This window comes from Petaurus breviceps, unplaced genomic scaffold (assembly GCF_028583685.1).
Source record: "Petaurus breviceps papuanus isolate PSGF00001 unplaced genomic scaffold, PetGlider_PUasm1.0 138, whole genome shotgun sequence".
Taxonomy (NCBI): Eukaryota; Metazoa; Chordata; class Mammalia; order Diprotodontia; family Petauridae; genus Petaurus; species Petaurus breviceps.
In genome coordinates this window covers 17983988-18003166 of record NW_027185694.1, presented here as the reverse complement: position 1 = coordinate 18003166, position 19179 = coordinate 17983988, and the positions used below count along the sequence as shown (strand labels likewise).

General features: G+C 35.9%; 1 protein-coding gene across 5 annotated transcripts in view; it reads right to left on the bottom strand.

Annotated features, from left to right (window-relative positions):
• TNRC6A (trinucleotide repeat containing adaptor 6A) overlaps positions 1 to 19179 on the bottom strand; it is a 122033-nt gene that overhangs the window by 73829 nt on the left and 29025 nt on the right. For all 5 annotated transcript variants that reach the window (XM_069106390.1, XM_069106416.1, XM_069106379.1 and 2 more), the window contains one exon: positions 12449 to 12470. In XM_069106390.1, the coding sequence (XP_068962491.1) occupies positions 12449 to 12470 (22 nt within the window). The remainder of the gene's footprint in view (positions 1 to 12448; positions 12471 to 19179) is intronic.

The window sequence follows — 19179 nt, the reverse complement described above, 5'->3', positions numbered from 1 at the left end:
CATGCATTATTATTAAACTGGGTCATGTGTAAATGACCTTTCTTCCCATGTAGGTCTGAAAGTATGAACCATGTTTTTATATTTATTTCGTAACCCATTCCTCTGTCAACCCTCAATAACAACACACATAGCAATATAAAGGATAACTAATGATTACATATAGCACCTTAAGATCTACAAAACACTTTACATACATTATTTAATTTGATCCTCAAAATAACCAATGAGGCTATTCCCTGGGAACTCCCTCTTTTCCCCTCCTTTTCACCTTACATCACTCATATGCTTTCTCCCACTATCCTCTCCTTCCTCCATGTCTCACATGATGAGAAGGCCCTTCTCCCTGCCAAGGCAAACCCCTCTACAGGTACAAGTATTCCCATTCCATCTTTGTTCCTTTTATCATCCCCACTCTCAATAATTTTTAATCTCTGTCTACTGGCTGCCACTCCACTGATTACAAACATGCCCATGTGCTACCCATTGTTACATTAGAAAACCCTCACTTGATGCATTTACCCTCACTAGCTATCATCCTAAACCTTTCTTCCATTTCATGGCTAAACTCCTTGAGGTTATCTAGAACTCATGCCTCCACTTCTTTTCCTCTTACTCTCTTCTTACCTCTCTACAGTCTGGCTTCTTGAACCTGCCCTCTACAAAGTTGCCAATGATTTCCTAATTGCCAAATCAAATGGCACCTTCTCAATCCCCATACTTCTTGACCTCTCTGTAAGTCTGACACTGTCAATCACTCTCTTCTCCTTATAATTCTCTTCTCTAGATTTTTGTGACAATGCTTTCTTTGTTCTCCTCTTACCTGTCTAACTATTCCTTCTCACTCTTCTTTGCTGGTTCTTCATTCACATCATGCCCAATAAACATGAAGAATTCCTAAGGCTGTCATCTTATATAAATGCTAGCCTCTCCTATATAATACTCTACTATGTCCTAGGTCCTCTTCATTTCTTTCTCTACATTATTTCACTCAGTGATTTAAATGATCATTTCTATGCTGGTGATTCTCAAATCTACTCATCCAGCCCTAACCTTTCTGATGACCTCCAGTCTCACATCATCAACTGCCTATTAAACATTTTAAACTAGACATCTTAAATTCAACATGGCCAAAACTGAACTCATTACCTTTTCCTCAAAACTCTTCCCTTTTCCTAACGTTTATTATTACTATCCAGGATATCAATAACCTTCCAGTAAAAGAGGACACAAGTTAGGTACCAACCTCAACTCTTTATTCTCTCTCATCCCCTATATCCAATCTGTTTCTAAATCTCGTGGATTCTATCTTCAAACTATCTCTTGTGTATGCTCCCTTCTCTCCTCAGACACTGTTACCACTCTAGTGGAAGCTCTTATCACCTCATGCCCGGACTACTGCAGAAGCTGGCTAGTTAGTGTCCATGCCTCAAATCTCTCCCCACCGAAGTCCATCCTCCATTCAGGTATTAATGTGATCTTCCTAAAATGCAAATTCTGATCATGTCACCCTCTACTGAATAAACTAGAATAATCTATCTATTATATCCAAGATGAAATATCAAATTCTCTGGCATTAAAAGTCTTCCATACCCTGACTCCTTACCTTTCTAGTTTTCTTACACCTTACTGACTCCCATGTACTCTACAATCCAACGACACCAGATTCCTTGCTTTTCCTAGAACAATGCAGCACATCTCTTCACTCTGGCCCTTTCAATGGCTGTCCCTGATGCCTGCAATGCTCTCTCTCTCTCTCTTTTCATCTGTACCTCTTAGGCTTCCTAGGCTTCTTTCAAGTCTCAGAAAAAGATCTTCCTTCTGCAAAAAGTCTCTCTTTAGACTTCCTATGCTAGCATCTTCCCTCTGAGACTACATAAAATTTGTCCCACATATACATACGTGTGTGTGTATACATGTGTGTGTGTGTGTGTGCATCTCCTAAGTTCACAGTTGTTTGCATGTTCTCTCTTTTTCACAATAGGAGCTCCTGGAGGGCAGAGGTTACATCTGCCTTTCTTTTTATCTTCAGGGCTTAGCACAGTGATCTGTACACGATAAATGCTTAATAAGTACTTGTTGAATGGCTGAATCCTGTGAGATAAATGCTATTGTTATTGCTATTTTACATAAAATGACATTACTACCTTAATCTTCCTAAACCATAGCTCACTTGATTCAACAGTGAATCTGCAGGCAATAGTTTCATTACAGACAAGATACTGCCTCACAACTGGGAGAAGAACTGATGAGAAGTCTTAAATGCCAGCAAATTGGTACTTAAAATAGGGGAATGTAATGTAGTTTGACATGAAGTAGTAATCAGTGTTTCAAAAAGATCTTTTGAGGTCTCTATTCTTGATTCTGAGAAAGGTTAAGTGACTTCCCAAATTCCACACCACTTGCTGTCTTTTAATACTCATTGCTGTCCTTCGTACTCGAAGAGAATCAAAATAACATCATGATGATGGGGTGTGTGTGTACAGTGTGTCTGGCTGTGGCTGATCAGACCAATAAGAGCTTGGAAGGCTCTACTGTAAGTTGGGCCCAAATAGTCCATATAATCAACTTGTGACATGATTTGAATTGTGGTATTCCTGACTCTTAAGTTCAGTCACCTAGGGATCGAATAAGAGTTTAGCAGGGAATCACACACTTGCTCTGACTGAATTAGTGTGTCCAAAGCTGAACTCAACTGTTTCCTTAAAAATCTATTTCTCCTGATTTCCCTACCTTGGAGTGACATTCAAACCATTTCCAACCAATTTAATTCAATAATTCTACCCTGATTCTGAGCTATGATGAGCATTTATTGAACATCTAACATTGGACAAGGCACTGTGCTAGACTGTGGGAATACAAAGAAAAAAATGGGGGAAAAAGTCTTTTGCCTCTAAAGTAGCCTACAGCTTACACAACGTGTAAACAGATAAGTAAATACAAAACAATTTTAGGAGGGAGAGGAACTATGGAAATCAATCAAGTTTCCCCTGAGAATACAGCATATGAACTGAGCCTAGGAGGAAGTACTAGGGATTCTAAGAGGCAGAGCTCAGCAAAGAGTATACTCAGATATGAGGGGAGTGTCACTTTGTGTAAACACACAGAGAGATGAAAGATGAAGCATTCAGTTTGGGTAACAGCAAATAGGTTAGGTTTGCTGGAACACAGATTGCAGGGAAAAGAAATAACGAGAAATAAATTTGGAAAGCTAGGCTGAAACCAGATTGTGAAAAGCTTAAATACCAAATTGAGAAGTTTGTATTTTATTCCAGAGGCAACAGGTAGGGAAGGTGTTTATGCAGAGAATTTATATGGTCAGATCTGTACTTCATATGAGGATGATTATTTTGCCACCTCTGTGGAGGATTGGAGAGGGAGCTCAATTAGGAGGATATTATAATAGTCCAGGTAAGAGGTGAGAGCTTTGTGAATAGAGTGAAGGAATATATTCGAGAGATGCGGTAGAGATAAAATAACAAGATCTGGCAGTTGACTGAATACAAGATATTAATGGCTGAAATGGAAAAGACACTAATGTTGGGGAACCTGGGTGACTAGAAATATTATAAGGCCTTCATAGAAATAGGGAAGTTTAAAGAAGGGAAGGTAATGAGTTCCACTTGGATGCAATGAGTTTGAGGAGTCTATGAGATATCCAGTGAGAAACATGTAGCAGGCAAATTGGTCAGGTAGAACTGGAGTACTAGAAAGACTGGAGTTATGTTACAAGGCCGCCTCAGTTCAACTATCTCTGGCATGCCAAAGTTAACAAAATTTCACACTAGAAGGGGAAGAAATCCTCTCACCTGACACTAACCAGTACCGTAGTGTTTCCAAAAGGGTCACAGATTGAGGGAAGTCATTTTCTATCATGAATAGAGGAAAAACTCCCTCGAGTCAAAACTGTCATCCAAAATGAGTCGAATGGACTGGCTTGAAGAGGTGACTTTCTGTTATAGTTTAAAATCTAAATTTGCTGAAAACATTTTCAATGTAAATAAGGTATGACAAGATAATGCCCTACCATAAGATACCAGCAAAACAGTACCTAATAAGTGAACATGATCTGATTACAGAAAGTTGTAAGCTGGGATTCAAACAGGTTTTCTGAGGTCTCTATTTTTGATTTTTTTTCCTCTTTGCTTCCCATTGACTAAGAATATGAACCTATCATCTCTGCTCCTCCCTGACTTTCTGTCCTGACATTCTAAGCAGGCTCATGTGGGCTCAACTTCTGTGGGCAGAGCTGAATATATAAGGTTACTCTTCTGGTGAGCAATTCTTCAAGAACAGGCCATGTCAAACTGACCTAATTTCCTTTTTGGGCAGAACTTTAGTGACTGAAGAAAATGTTGTGAATAAAGTTTACTTAGATTTTTACAAACCTTCTGATAAAGTATCTCATACTATTGTTGTCGAAAAGATGAAAAGACAGGAATTAGATAATAACACAACCAAATACATGAAGAACTGATTATATGGCTGGACTCAAAGAATACTTGTTAGTAATTCAGCTTGGCATGGGATTTCCAGAAGAGTACCGTAGAGACTTCTGCTTGGTCCTGTGCTATCAGAAATGTCATATACCAAGAGAACTAATGCAATCTTCGGCTGAATTAAGAGGGATGAGGAAGGTAACTTCAAGGACTAGGAAGATAAGAGTCCTACTGTACGCTTCCCTAATCAGACCACATCTGCAGTACTGTTTTCAGTTCTAGGTATATGGTTCTGATAAAACGGAAAACGTCCAGATGAGGGCAACCAGAATGAAGAAGGGACTTGAGTCTATGTTATATGAGGATTAGTTGAACAAAATGGGTATGTTTACTTGGGAGAAAAAAAGACTTGTGAGAGGGACACAATAGCTGTGATCAAGTATTTGAAGGATAAGCATATGGAGAAGAGACTAGATTGGGACATAGGAGGTGCCAGATAAAGGCTTGTTGACTTGATTTGTTCCATTTGATCCCAGGAAGCAAAACAAGGAGCAATGGGTAGAAGCTGCAAAGAAGTCAATTCAAGTTTAATGTTAGGATACCAACAATGAAAGCCATGGTCATGGCTTCCTTCTCCTTGGAGGTCTTTGAGCAGAGCCTAGACTATCACTTGTGTATGTTATGGATCAGATGGATATTAAGGTTACTTGTAACTCTCAAATTATTTAACTTTGTGACCAGTAGTCTCTTTTCCTCCCTCTGCTTACAGCTAGAAGGTCCAAATGGGCCAGATCCTGCTGGGAATGGGAAAAATTTCAACTGCTAATCTGCAGCCATTCTTCTTCCACAATCACAGAATCTAGGGCTGCAGGGATCCTCAGAGGTCATGTTGTTGAAACCCCCAATTTTATATGAGGAATCAATGCCTAAAAAGGTATTTAATTAGCATTATCCACTACCTGTCAGGCACTGCCAGGTGTGACGCTACAAAGATAAGAATAAAACAGTCCCTGTCCTCAAGATTACATTCTAATGAAGACAGTGCACTGGTGGCCAGGGAAGGAAATTTTTGTCTGGTGAATCAGGAACGGTGAGTAGAATCATAAAGCAATCAATTGTCATACCCTTTCCATAAGCAAAGCTTCTTGAAAAAGTGTCTCTATTTTGTGGGCTTTAGCTCTTAAGTATTCAAATGTCTAATTACATGTGAGGGAAAAGTGGGATGGATGGGATTGTTGGAAGCAAGAATTGTTTCCCATTAGCCTTTCTTCCTCTTGCATATTTGATATAGGTTTGTAGACAATAAAGTCAATGTCAATAATTCTGGGAAGTTCAGGAAAACCATTTCAGTATATTTTTATAATTTTTTGAAAGAAGTGCATGTGGATCAAAAAGGTGTTTCTAATTGCTTTTTTTCTCCTTCATGAATGAGATTCTTCTGTGGTCATACTATGTTTTTACTGTTCTGGTTTAAGAAAAGTAGCAGCAATATGAAAGTAGCTATAAGCAACACAAAAGCAACATTGCTCAAAATTATTTTCAAAACAATTTCCCCAGAATAAGGCCTCTTTTAATTTTTTTACCCCTTTAATTTAGAACAGGTACTTTAACCTACAGCAAAGGGAAAATACTTTTTTTGTAAAGGTTATCTTTAGTTAAGGAAGTCGTTTTTTGAATAAAAAAGTTTGACTTTCCTAACCAAGTGATTTGGCTGAATTATCAAAATGAAGAATAAGAAATTCAGAGGAACAAGGGAGATTCGAATTAAACAATGTAGAACAACTAAACATCAATTGAACAATTAAAAACCAAGTCAACTAATAAATGACTACAACAATATAAATGAAAAGATTCCTAAAAGGAAGCTGAACTTTGAATAACTGAAAAAAAAAAATGGGACATATTGCCCTCTAATAACAGAGAAGCAGGAAATCACTATGACAGAATATTTCAGTTTGTCAGAAGAGGTCATTGTATTGGATGCTTTTCCTTGTCAGAAACAGAAGGTTCCATAAAGAGGCAGGGTTGGCAAAAACCTTGTTGTAAATACAAAAGGCATCAATAAAATTTTTAAAAACAAAACATGAACTCTGCATATGGAGTAAAAGTAGTTGGGGAAATACAAGATAACATAAATTTGCAGATAAAAGGAGCTGGGCATACGTACCCAGGCACCATATCAATGTAAAGTGAAGAGAAGGCAAGAATCAGAAATTCCCAATCACTCTTGAATATACCTGATAAGATTACAGCTATAGTTTGGCAGCAATTACAGATGGTCTGCTGAAAGAACACAAAGGAACGCCTATATACTGGCTCCCTGAGAATCAGCTGACCCAGCTTTAAGCCTATAAAAAAGCAAGTTGGTTGCACCCCATCTCTCAGCCCTCTAAGGACTTCCTCTTATCGCCTATGCCTTTTCTCAAGGTGCAGAAAGGGGATGTGTGCTAATTTTTTCCTCTTCCCACTCTTTTTACCATAGCAGTAATGGTAACTTAGAAGAGCTCAAAGATATAGGTCCACTCTTCTCTGCAGAAGAAGGAGGACTTTGAATTTCTTATGCAGACTGATACTGTAATTTAGTGAATTCATAGGATTCAGTTTCAATGGTTTTGTTTCTCTGTTCCATTTACATTGTTGTAGTCATTGTTTATATAGTTTTCCTGGTTCTGTTTACTTCAATTTGCATTAATTCACATGTCTTTCCATGCTTTTGTTAGATCAAAAGAAAATACATAATTTTTTAAAGAAGATGATCAGGTCAGCACAGGTTGAATTTCTCAAGTCCTTCAGAAGTTCAGAGTAGTACTTACATAAGCACTAGAAATAAAATATTTATTCCAGGAAAGGATAATTCCAGAAACTGACAATTTTGGCTTATATGTCCATAGAATGGACAACTAGGAAATAGCATACTGATCAAGGGATTAAAAGATCTATAGATTATAAGTTGCCTATAGTTTCTCTATACATTGGCCAGATAAAATTTCCCTAAGTATATGCCTTTTTTTTGTAGTCAGCTTAAAGTCTCAGAATAGCCAGGCTTTGCAAATCATTAAGTCCCTCAACTGGGAATTCTGTGCCTTTCAATAACCTGGGCTAAGTACTGGTCTATACTCCCAAGAAACTAAATGTTCATCTAGAGCCAAGGAATGAGATAGTAGGAGCTAGTAGGAAGTTACTACTCATTTTATGGGGGTGTAAAGGTTACTTACTACTTCCTAAGTGATAATGGCTATGTAATAAAAGTTTAGGAGTAAAGGCGGCATCCAAATTAGTTTCTGCTTCTGCGAGAATAGAGTTTCTGAGTAGTTAGAAGCCTATATCCATGTGGTCCTTCATTATGTGGCACCCTCCATGGAATACAAGAGTATTTTCTACATGATAAGGCAGAGTAATCATGACGTTATTAAATCACTATTCTAGGGTGGAAATTTCAGGTTAGATTTTTGGAGATTAGAGATGAACAATGCTCTTGGAGTCAAAAGACCTTGGTTCAATTAAGTCTAACACTTACTGGCTATATAACTCTTGTCAAGTCATTTCCCTTTTGTGAGTCTAAGTTTTTCAGTGGTAAAATGGGAAAGTTACTTATACTACTTAACTCACAGAGTTTTTTTGAAAAGTACTTTGTGCACCATAAAGTGCTAAATGAGGAAGACACAAAGAAGCTATGTAGAATGGAAGGAAGTGTGTTCTAACATCAGAAGTTTTTCAAGAATTTAAATGAGGAGTTATATATTTATTATTGTGGGGAGTCATGGAGGAGGGAGTAGGTGGAGGGGTGGCGCTAAGTGTCAGGTGGGATATCTTGAAACTGCATCTTAAGACAGTCCTAACAACCCATAAATGATATATCTCACTTTTTCTGTTCTAAGGTTATGTCTCCAAAGGATTCCGTTCCCTATGTTCCCATTCTGTTTTTTTCTTATCTGCTCATCTAATTCTTATTCTACTCACTCCTCAATGCTTTTCAGTCTGTTTTCCAACTTCATCATTCAACTAAAACTGTTCTCTCCAAAGGAAAGGCACCAACAATTTCAACTGCCAAATCTGACAGTCTTTTCTTAGTCACCATTCTGGTTCTCCTCACTGACCCCCCACCTTACTGACTACTCTTGCTCAATCTCCTTTACTGGCTCATCTTTCATTTCAGGTCCCCAACTGTTGGTATACCCAAAGCTCTGTTCTGGGCCCTCTTTGTTGGGGACCTTATCAACTACCATGGACTTAATTATCATCTCTATGCAAATGACTTCCAAATCCAGCCCCAATCTTTTTCTGGAATTCCAGTTCAAATGGCAACTGGATATTTCAAACTGGATTTCTAGTAAGTATCTATTAATAAAAAAAAAAATCAAAACATCCAAAATAAAACTCATTATCTTACCTCCAAAACCTGCCCTGAAAGTCCCTATTTCTATAATGGATACCATCATACAAAGTTACCATCTCCCAGGTTTGTAAACTCAATGTTATCTTCAACTCCTCATTTTTCCTCTCTCTCTCTGAATGATATCTCCCATCAATTGCCACATCTTGCCATGTCTACCTCCACACCATCTCCTATGTAAACCCTATATAAAGCCATCATCTTACCGAAGGCCTTCATGAGTGGCCTCCTAACTAGTCTCTCCATCTCCAGTTCTTCTTCAGTCCATTCTATCCTCCACATATCTGCCAAAGTAATTTTCCTAAAGAACAGATCTAACCATGTCCCTTCTCTACTCAAACTGCAGAGGTTCTGTGTTGCTTCCAGGATCAAATATAAATTTCTCTGTTTGGTTTTTAGGGACCTTCACAACCTGGCCCCAATCTATACATTACTACCTTTCCTATGCCTCATTAACAATCCAGTAAGATTAGCCTTGTCTGTCACACATGGCTGTCCATCTCTTAAGATCTGTGACTTTGTAATGTCCATTCTCCATGCCTTGGATGAACTCTCTCTCACAGGAATCTTTACTCCATTTAGAATTCATTAAAATGACCCTCTAGTCAAAGTCTAATCTGGCCTCCTTCTGTCATATATCATATTTCTCCCTGAGAGAAAATATAAGTTCCTTGCGAGGAGGGTTTTCATTTTTACCTTTTTATCTTTAACTGAATAGATTAGTATGGGCTTAATAAACATTCTCTTACTTTTATCTCTTTTTAAAATCACTACCTTAATTCATTCCTAAGTCTGTAAGTCTCTCAGAATTCTGCAGATTATTTTTCTTCTTCAGGTATATACATGAATACGTCATTCTTATTTTAACTTTTATGCAATAATTCAAATAGAAATATAAAAATTCCAAAGTTATTAAATACAATTTTGGGGGGAGCAGGGGGTAATTGGGGTTAAGTGACTTTCCCAACATCACACAGCTGGTATGTGTTAAGTGTCTGAGGCTGGATCTGAACTCAGGTCCTCCTGACTCCAGGGCCGGTGCTCTATTAACTGAGCCACCTAGGTGCCCATAAAATGCAAATTTTAAAACAGTCTGTTCCTTAAAACTTCTAGGAACTATATTTCAAGTAAATCTAATTTGGTTTGAAGTTAATAGTTTAATTTCAAACCTAAGGTTTATCCTGTTAGTTCTTACATGCTGAAGAACTTAAGTGAATAAGCTCACTGTGAACTTTAGTTTGTTATAATTTAACATAATTTCATTTATTAGTTTGTATCTGTAATGAAAATAGGGCACATTTTCAGTGTTTCATAGTAGCACAACATTACATTTTAAAGAAATATAAAGTGACCTGCCCGAGGTACCAGTGTTAGTAAGCATCTAAGGAAGGTCCTGAACCTAGGACTTCTTATCATGTAGTCAAAGCACTATATCATAATTTTAGTTTATAATCTGTAGGATTATAGATCCTGACTTTTGGGGAATAGTTCCTGCTCCTATACATCTGTATCAATTCTGTATTTTTAATATTAGACCTTTAATGGAAAAGTTTATTGTCCAAATTTTCTACCAATTAACTGTTTCTCTTCTATCTGCATTTATTCTGTGTCTGTGAAAGTTTTCCAACTTTTACAGAACCAATTTCTTTCAAGTTTTATTCTATGAAAAATCTATCCCTTTATTTGGCTTTGAAAGCTACCACCTTCCTTTTTCAAAGACTGTATATACCATCTGACTCAGTGACAATATTAGGTATCTATCCCAAGGAGTTCAAGGATAGAGGGAAAGGATCCATATGTAAAAAATATTTATAACAGCACTTTTTGTAGTAGTAAAGAACCTGAAAAAGAAATGGGTGCCTACCAACTAGGGAATGACTAAACAAAATGAATGCAATGGAATATTATCATTAAATAAAAAATGACAAATTAACAAATTTAGAGAAACATAGGAAGACTATGAACTCACTAAGAAAGAATGGAACAGCAATAGTTTGTTTTTATTAAAAAGCCTGAAATTAACTGGAGGAACAATTTATGTGGTGATAATAACAAAAAAACTTTGAAAGATCTAGGAATGCTGAGCAACATACAATAATGACTTAAAAAAACTAAGGAAGAAACATACCTCCCACCTCTTGACAGAGAAATAATGGACTTGAGGATATGCAATGTGGGTATTAATGAGACATGCATTTTCAAACATAGCACTATATATATACACATTATACATATTTTTTAGAAGTGTGGGGGGGGTCCTTATTGAAAAGGTTTGGCATAGTAGGTTAATGGATAGTAACATGTGCAAAAAAAAAAAAAAAAAAGAAGCATCGATAAAACATTTTTTAAATGCCCAGAACAAAAAATTGCAAACGAAGACACAAATAACAGTTTTCTTACTACCCTCTTAAATTTAACAAGTATTAATATTCTTCTTTGAAAACAAACTAATCAACAGAAGTTCAATTTCTTAAATAGGCCATTCTGTTTTGTATATTGACATGTTTGTTGATAATCAATTAAGTTCACAATATAAAAGCCAATTTCCAAGGATAAAGAACCTTAGAGATTAAGTGCGATCATAGAATCATAAGCTGCAGGGGACCTAAGAAGGCATCTAACCCAAACCTCTCATTTTAAAAATGATGAACCTGAGGCCAAGAGAAATTAAATGACCTGTCCATATGACACAACTGGTAAACAGAAAAGTGGGGATTTGGTCCCAGGCCATCTGACTACTTGTCTTTCTACTATACCACAGGACTATACTTAAAACTGATAGAAATCACAGTTCATTATTTTTTTTGCTTTTTTTGGAGGGCAATTGGGGTTAAATGACTTGCCTAGAGTCACACGGCTAGTAAGTGTGTCAAGTGTCTGAGGTCACATTTGAACTCAGGTCCTCCTGACTTCAAGGCCGGTGCTCTTCAAGACACTGTGCCACCTAGCTGCTCCCATTAATATTTTATAATTTTGGATTTTCATTGGGGGGGGAGTACAGGGAAGGAAATAACAATTAAAAGATTTATATAGTATCTATATATATATCAGAAAGTGTGCAAAGAACTTTATAACTATTATTTCATTTGATGTTCACAACAATCCTGCAAAGTAGGTGCTATTATTATCCCCATTTTATAGTTGGGAAAACTGAGGCAAACAGTTAAGTGACTTCCCCAAGCTCACACAATTAAATAAGGGTCTGAGACTGGACTTGAAGTTAGGTCTTCCTGGTTCCAGGCCCAGTGCTCTATCTACTAGGCCACCTAAATTCATTAGGGTCTTCTTCCTAATTATTACTAATATGTGGTTTTATTATTCATAATCTTCAAAACCACTCACTCAGGAATATGGTATTTGCCTTTTACATATGAGATGTTTAAAATTTAGCTACAGTAGGACATTTAGAAAAGTCAGTAACAAACAAGGAATGGAAGGGGGAAAATTAGCAGTAATTTTTAACTTATCTGATTCTGTTATTTTTTCAGTAACTTAACAGTTAAACTATAAGAATCTTGCCCTATTTCCTTTTTTTCATAAAGTATAAAAAAAAATACAACCAGCCTCACTTTAATTTGAAACGTAACAAAGTAAAAAATAATAGCTTTAAGTAACGTACCTTTGTTTTTTTGTTCAGTGGCCTAAAACAAAAACAAAAAACAATGTAAATATGAAATAGAAAGAAATGGATTTCTCTGATAAAAATGTGTTATTATTGTACAAGCAACAGCTACTTTTATTGATGAAAAAATGTGGATTTTGGAGTAATTGCATAAGAAAAGATCTTGCCCCCACAGTCTTTATTCTTGTTACTTTGTCTATTAATGCAAATAAAATCTTTAAATCTTTCTTTAGAAATTCTGAGAAGTTCTGCATGTTTAAGATTTCAATGATGAATGTATTTCTCTTAAGAAGAATTTAAATAGTTATATTTATTTGCAAAATTAAAATCATTATACTGAAAGATATAAATCTATTTTTAAAAATATTTTTTAAAGTCCTTGTTTCATAAAAGCAAAAAAAAAAAAACCCCCAGCCTGCTTTGCTTAAAGTAGTTATGAATATTTATCTCTTCTGGGTTAGAATGGAGATAGCCTCTGATAATCTCTGCAACTGAGGCATGGGATAGAATGGATATTACTAAATGATTTTAATTATTAGTTTCAATTTTTTCTTCCAACAAGGTTTTCTGAAACTAGTGCCTAATTAATGACCTTCACTAGCTATGCAGAATGAATATTAACAAGAAGAAATGGAAAGAAAAGGGGTTCCCAGCCTTTTTGTGATGGTGGACAATTACACTCATGAGAAGCCATGTCACTAATAGGGGGGGGGGGGGACAGAGGGGACAGAACTAGGATTGGTGGGGGAAGGGTAGTGCTGATAGGAAAGTGAGGAAAAACAACAAATGAGCATGATATCCCAGCAGTTATTATAAGTAGTTAGGCCACCTCCTTGAAGTTCCTTGGCATTTCAAGAGTATCTGGGACAAATGGGATGATGGTGGGAAACAGATTGCCATTAAAGACAATAGGAAAGACTGGCAAGGAACCTAAGTAATTCACAATCTGAATTAATTATTCCTTGAATAGTAAGTACTAGAGATGTTAAATGGAGGCAGAAGCTTATACCTTTACTCAGCTAAAATAAATTTTGGGGAAATGAGGTATACTACTAGTTCAAATATTCTAGCTAATGGTTACTATATATGTAATACATTGTCAAAAGAAATAACTAAGTACCATAGCAAACTAAACTGCACATTATTTAAAATTCCTTTGAGGATTCAGAAGGTACTTCAATATACTGTAGTACTTAAGCAACGTTATGAACATGAAAATATACACCAGACAAATGAGCTTTTACTGTAATATGTTTGGAGATAAATATTATCTGAAGCAAAATTATGACTGGAGTTAAGACTTGTGACAATAGGAGGTAAAAGAGAAAAAAGGTGTTATTAAAGAACTAATTATGAGATGGTCTTTTAAAGTGATTTTTAAGAAATCATAGGAGTATCATTGCCAGACAGTAACAAAGAGAAATCTTCATTCTGAAGTCACATGATGAGAACTACCTGGAAATCCCAAAGTGTAAATAAAAGTTGTTCTAAGTCAACTCAACCAAAGTCACCCACTAGAATAATCTTCTATTTCTGTGTAAGAAAACAAATTATTTCTATAACTTAATTATAACTAAGACCCAAAGAAGTTAATTCTTATTCCTTAAGTGTCACAAGTGATAGTGTTAATTACCAATTTACATAACCAAATAAAAAATATAGCGCTGTTTCAGATCAGTGGCCCACACGGGTTGGTATGTATCTGAGCAGCATCAAAATACATTATACAGGAGAGCTGTAGCAGCAACTCCTCTATGGTGATCTAAGAAAAAGAGGGGTATGTGTATCTTAAATACAGGACTTCTATTTAAAAACACGAAACTTGACAAAGATGTCTGTTCAAAACTGAACATCAAAAAGCATGATCTAAGTTATCCAGGTTTACTTTACTCTCTCTTTTGAGTTAAATACTAACCATTTCACTATGAATACTATTGTAAGATAAACTAGAAAGAGAAGGGAGTACAGTTTGCTATTAAGAAAATGATGAATCTGTTAGGGGACCCCCCCCCCCCCCCACAAAACTAATGGTTAAAAACGGAGTGGAACTTTCTCACTATTATTATAATTTGTGAACTTAAGTTATTCTAAGGACAACACATACCTTTTATGAATCGTAATTTTCATTAACTTTCCTCATTTTTTCTTTTTTTTTTTTTTTTTGAGGGAGAAAGGCAGGGCATTGGGGTTAACTGACTTGCCCAAGGTCACACGGCTAGTAAGTGTTAAGTATCTGAGGTCACATTTGAACTCAGGTCCTTTTGGCTCCAGGGCAGGTGTTCTATTCACTGTCACCTAGCTGCCCCCCTCATTTTATTTTACTATGTTTTTATAATGCACATGGTATTTAAAGTAATGAAAAAGTACTTTTTTAAAAAACATTTTACAAGCATCCCTTATTTTAGAGAACAGATGTATTCCTAGAATCACAGAATTTAGAGCAATAAGGGGGACTCTGGATATGTTCTACATTTTACAGATGAGGAAACTGAGGCTTCCACTTCCCAGAGAGCTCACAAGTAGCAGAACAGAAATTCAAATTCAGATCCCCTGTTTACAAATCCAGGGTTCTTTCCACTTTACCATTCTGCTTCCCCTTTAAAAAACCAGGTGTTTCCTCCAAAAAAAAATTGCAGCAGACAAATGAAACCATATTTATGATTTCAGAACTCTCAGACCTTCATTTCTTTCTGGCTGGCCATTTACAATATAGATCAGGGTACAAAATCACATTTCCTCATATACTGCAATTTAGCAGAATTAAAAACCATTAGATACCACCTCCCAACTACTAAAGCCATCTACTTTCAAACTGTCTTCCATTCTCATTCATTCATTCTCTCTCATACACATAATACACACATATTGGTAAATAAATTTTAATGTATCCACTCATTTACATGTTGTCTCTCTTCCTTGAGGGCAGGGACTGTTTTTTTGCCTTTTTCTGCATCCTTAGATTAGCACAGTGTGTAGCATACAGTAAGCATTTAATAGATGCTTGTTGACTAGAGTTTTAAGGGACCTTAATAGCCATCTAGTCCGGCCCTCTTCATTTAAAGATAAGAAAATGGAAGCCAAGAGATGTTAAGCAATTTATCCAAAATCAAACAGCCTAGTAAAATGAGAAGTTGGAACAAACAACCATGTCCCCTGACTTCTAGTCCAGAACTCTTATTATACCATGATGAATTCCAGCCTAAAAATTTCTTTAAAATAAAGGCCTCAAACTTAAAAAACAACTGTACTTTATCAATGCTTTAAATTTAAGGGTCTCTGAAGCACATTTACTTAAAACAAAGGATTTCTTTTTCTATTCTATCATTCAACTTGCCCTCTCATATTAGTCATGATAAGATATAGGCCACGTTTTCTACTGAGCTATAAAAACTGTTTGGATTTAATATTTTGTGTTTATTATACAGCAGCTATTTCTAAAAGGGGAACAAGATAAAATTAAAAAGAGTCTGTGTACAACAGTATATGAGCTCTTAAAATGAATTCAGTTATCAAAGTTAGCATCGACATAATATAATGGGATCAGAATGTTAGAAAATTCAGTATGTGTTGATAAGCATCTTCATTTAGGCTGAAAATGAAAGAAAATCTTTTTGGAAATTCAGATGTGTTTAGCTTCTGGAAACCTCTTAAATACTATTGGCAGTGATTTTTCTAATCATCACAACTTACTATGTATCTTACCATCCCCAAAGGCAAAAAACCCAACTAAGACACTCAATTTAATAGTAGAGCCTTAACTACATAAGCAGACTTATGAAGAATTCTAAGTAGACTGATTTAAAAAAAAGTCCATACTTCTAGATGGACTTTCAAAAAAAAAAAGGCTTCAAAAGCCAGTGTTAATATTCTTCTAATAGGTATCTTACCCACAAATAAATTTCCAAATGCTATCCTAGAATGTGCAGTCTACCTACATTACAGAATCTAGAGCAAAACTACTTTACAAATTAATATTAATAAAATATTTATATTCAATAACAGGCAAGGTATTCTACCTAGCATAGTAGATAAGAACATACAGATCATTTAAATTCACACTTAAAAAGACTTCTTAGGCGACTCTGGTTCCTGACATTAATAAAAGATAAAGATAAATTCCATAATTTTTCAAACTTTACAAGTGGACAAAATGAATTGAAAAATGCACCAAAGGCTATATTAGATATACTTTTGGTCCAGTAAAACAACAATTAATTCTTGAAGTATTAGCTCAAATAACAATTAATACCTGAAGCTAACCAAACAACAACATAATATACACACAAGCAAATATATAATATCCTTACATTAAGTGTTATAAGGTTTAACACAACTTTGTAAAATCTTGACAAGTTATAAACCTAACATTAAAAATGGGCAAAACATGATAGGATCTTTATGGTATACAGATTTACTGAGTAGAAAACTAATATTTTGTTGAAAAAAGGTTTTTTTTTTTCAACTGGCTGACCTGAATTCCAAGACCTGAAAATGGTTGGAATTGGATTTTCTCATTGATATAGCACTGCTTTACCTATCTTCAATATAAACTTTAAATGAGAAATATTATCTAGCTCAAGGGCTGGACATTTAAAATGATAGAATTGCTTCTTCTCTCTGGAGAAAAACAAGTCTAATTCCTCTTCCAGGAGAAAGTCTCTTGATCATAACTATCATGACTTTGACCTATCTTCTTCAGGCTAAACATCCCCACATCCTTCAACTTACCTGCATGTGACATGGACTCAAGGCCCTTCACCATTCTGGGTGACCTCCTCTGGAAGTTCTCCAACTTATCATTGTTCTTCTCAAACTGTGGAGCCCAGAACTGATTGCAAAACTTGAGACAAATTCAGAGATTATCACCTCCTTTTTTCTTGGAAGGCATGCCTCTCTGAATGCTGTCCAAGATCTAATAAATAATTTTTGACTGCAATGTTTTGTTTTTGGTTCACAGTGAACTTGCAGTCCACTAAACCCCCCAGATCTTTCTCAAATTGCTATCCAGAAATGTCTCCCATACTGTACTTGAAAAATTGATATTTTAAAAACTCAAACATAACTTTTCATTTATTCTCCCACTGAGTTTCAACTTAAGGTTCAGCAAAATGTTCTAGTTTGTTGATGTCTTTTTGGATCCTATCACTGTCGGCTATCTTTCCCAGCATGGTATCATCAGAAAATATGATGAGCATGCCATTTATACTTTTATGTATAGTATGAGATACTTTATTAAAAGCTTTGTTAGAATCTAGGTAAACCATATTTACAGAATTCCCTTTTACTACTGGTTTAGAAACGCTTATCCAAAAAAAAAAAAAAAAGAATGAGGTTAGTATGACATGACCTGTTCTTGATGCAACTATGCTGGCTTCCTGTAATCACTAGCCCTTATTCTAGAATTTTCCCAGGAATTGAAGTCAAGTTCATCAGCCTTGTGTGTAGACTTGTTTTTCTTTCCTTTTTTGAAAACTGAACTGAGAGTTGTCCTTTTCTGGTTTTATGGAACCTCTACCTTTCCATGGTCTTTCAAATAAGGACCGTGGCTCAGAAGTCCTGCCAAATTTTTTCCTCACTGAAGGGTGTACTTTATTTGGACAAAGTAACTTAAATTAATCAAGGATAACTATGTTATCACACGTATCAAGACCTTCTAGTCATTTTCGTTTTGTCATTTCCAATGAAAAGATCATTCTCCTTGGCAAAGAAATGAGAAGCAATGTAAGAAGTGAGCACCTCCGCCTCTTCTCTGAACTCCCCTTCCCTTCACCCAACTGTCCAAAGAGGTTCTACTCCTTTGATCTTTTTCCCCACCCCTAATACAGAGATAGAGTGTGGCCCTTCATTAGTCTAGGGAACGCCCAGGTGGGAAAACTGCTATGCAACTTTGTAAACTAACAACAACAAAATTCCCTTTTCTGCTCCATAGTTTCCTTGCCACCCTCAGTTTGTTCTGAGCTGATGTCTCAAACACTTCTGACACCATTTAGAGAACCATGTTCTTACATTCATCTTCTATTACTTAGCCATGCTTCTATTTTATGCATTTTTCAAGAAAATCTAACTTACTTGATGTTAACCTGTTGCCAGTTTCTCCAAACAAGCCCCACTCTTTCTCCTCATTGGACTTATTTTTCCTCTTATTCTTCAGAACATTATTCTTAAGATCTTCTATTCTTTCTATAGACTTTTGGTCCATGAAATCTTAAACTATCTTTTCTGTGAAACCTTTGGAATTTGCATTCCCTAAATCTAGAATGCATGTCAGACTATACTTAGATTTCCTCTCCTCTATTACAAACACAAAGAGGAAGTGATCACTCCCCTTCAGCTTCCCACCATTTTTACCATAATAAAGAGTTTACTGTTATAAGTTACAGTCATAACTATATCATAGTTCCTGTGAACAGAATTTCTCTTTGTAGTTCCTCAACTTTTTGAAGGATGAAATTATCATTAAGGCAAGTCAAGAAGGTTAGCTACTCTTCTTTGGGCATAATGAGAAGTTCAACAAATATTTGGATAGTTGAAGTCCCTCATGACTATAGCAGCCCCTCTCTGTGACAGGCCTGTGATATATTTTCTAAACTTCTCATCTGTTGTCTCTTTTTGTCCAAGTCCCAATGACAAAATCACTTCTGTTTTTCCCTTCACTAATCTTCATTCAGATGTTTTCATAGGCTTCATCCCTCTAGTTCCTAGATTTTCTTAACTTGACATACCTTTTA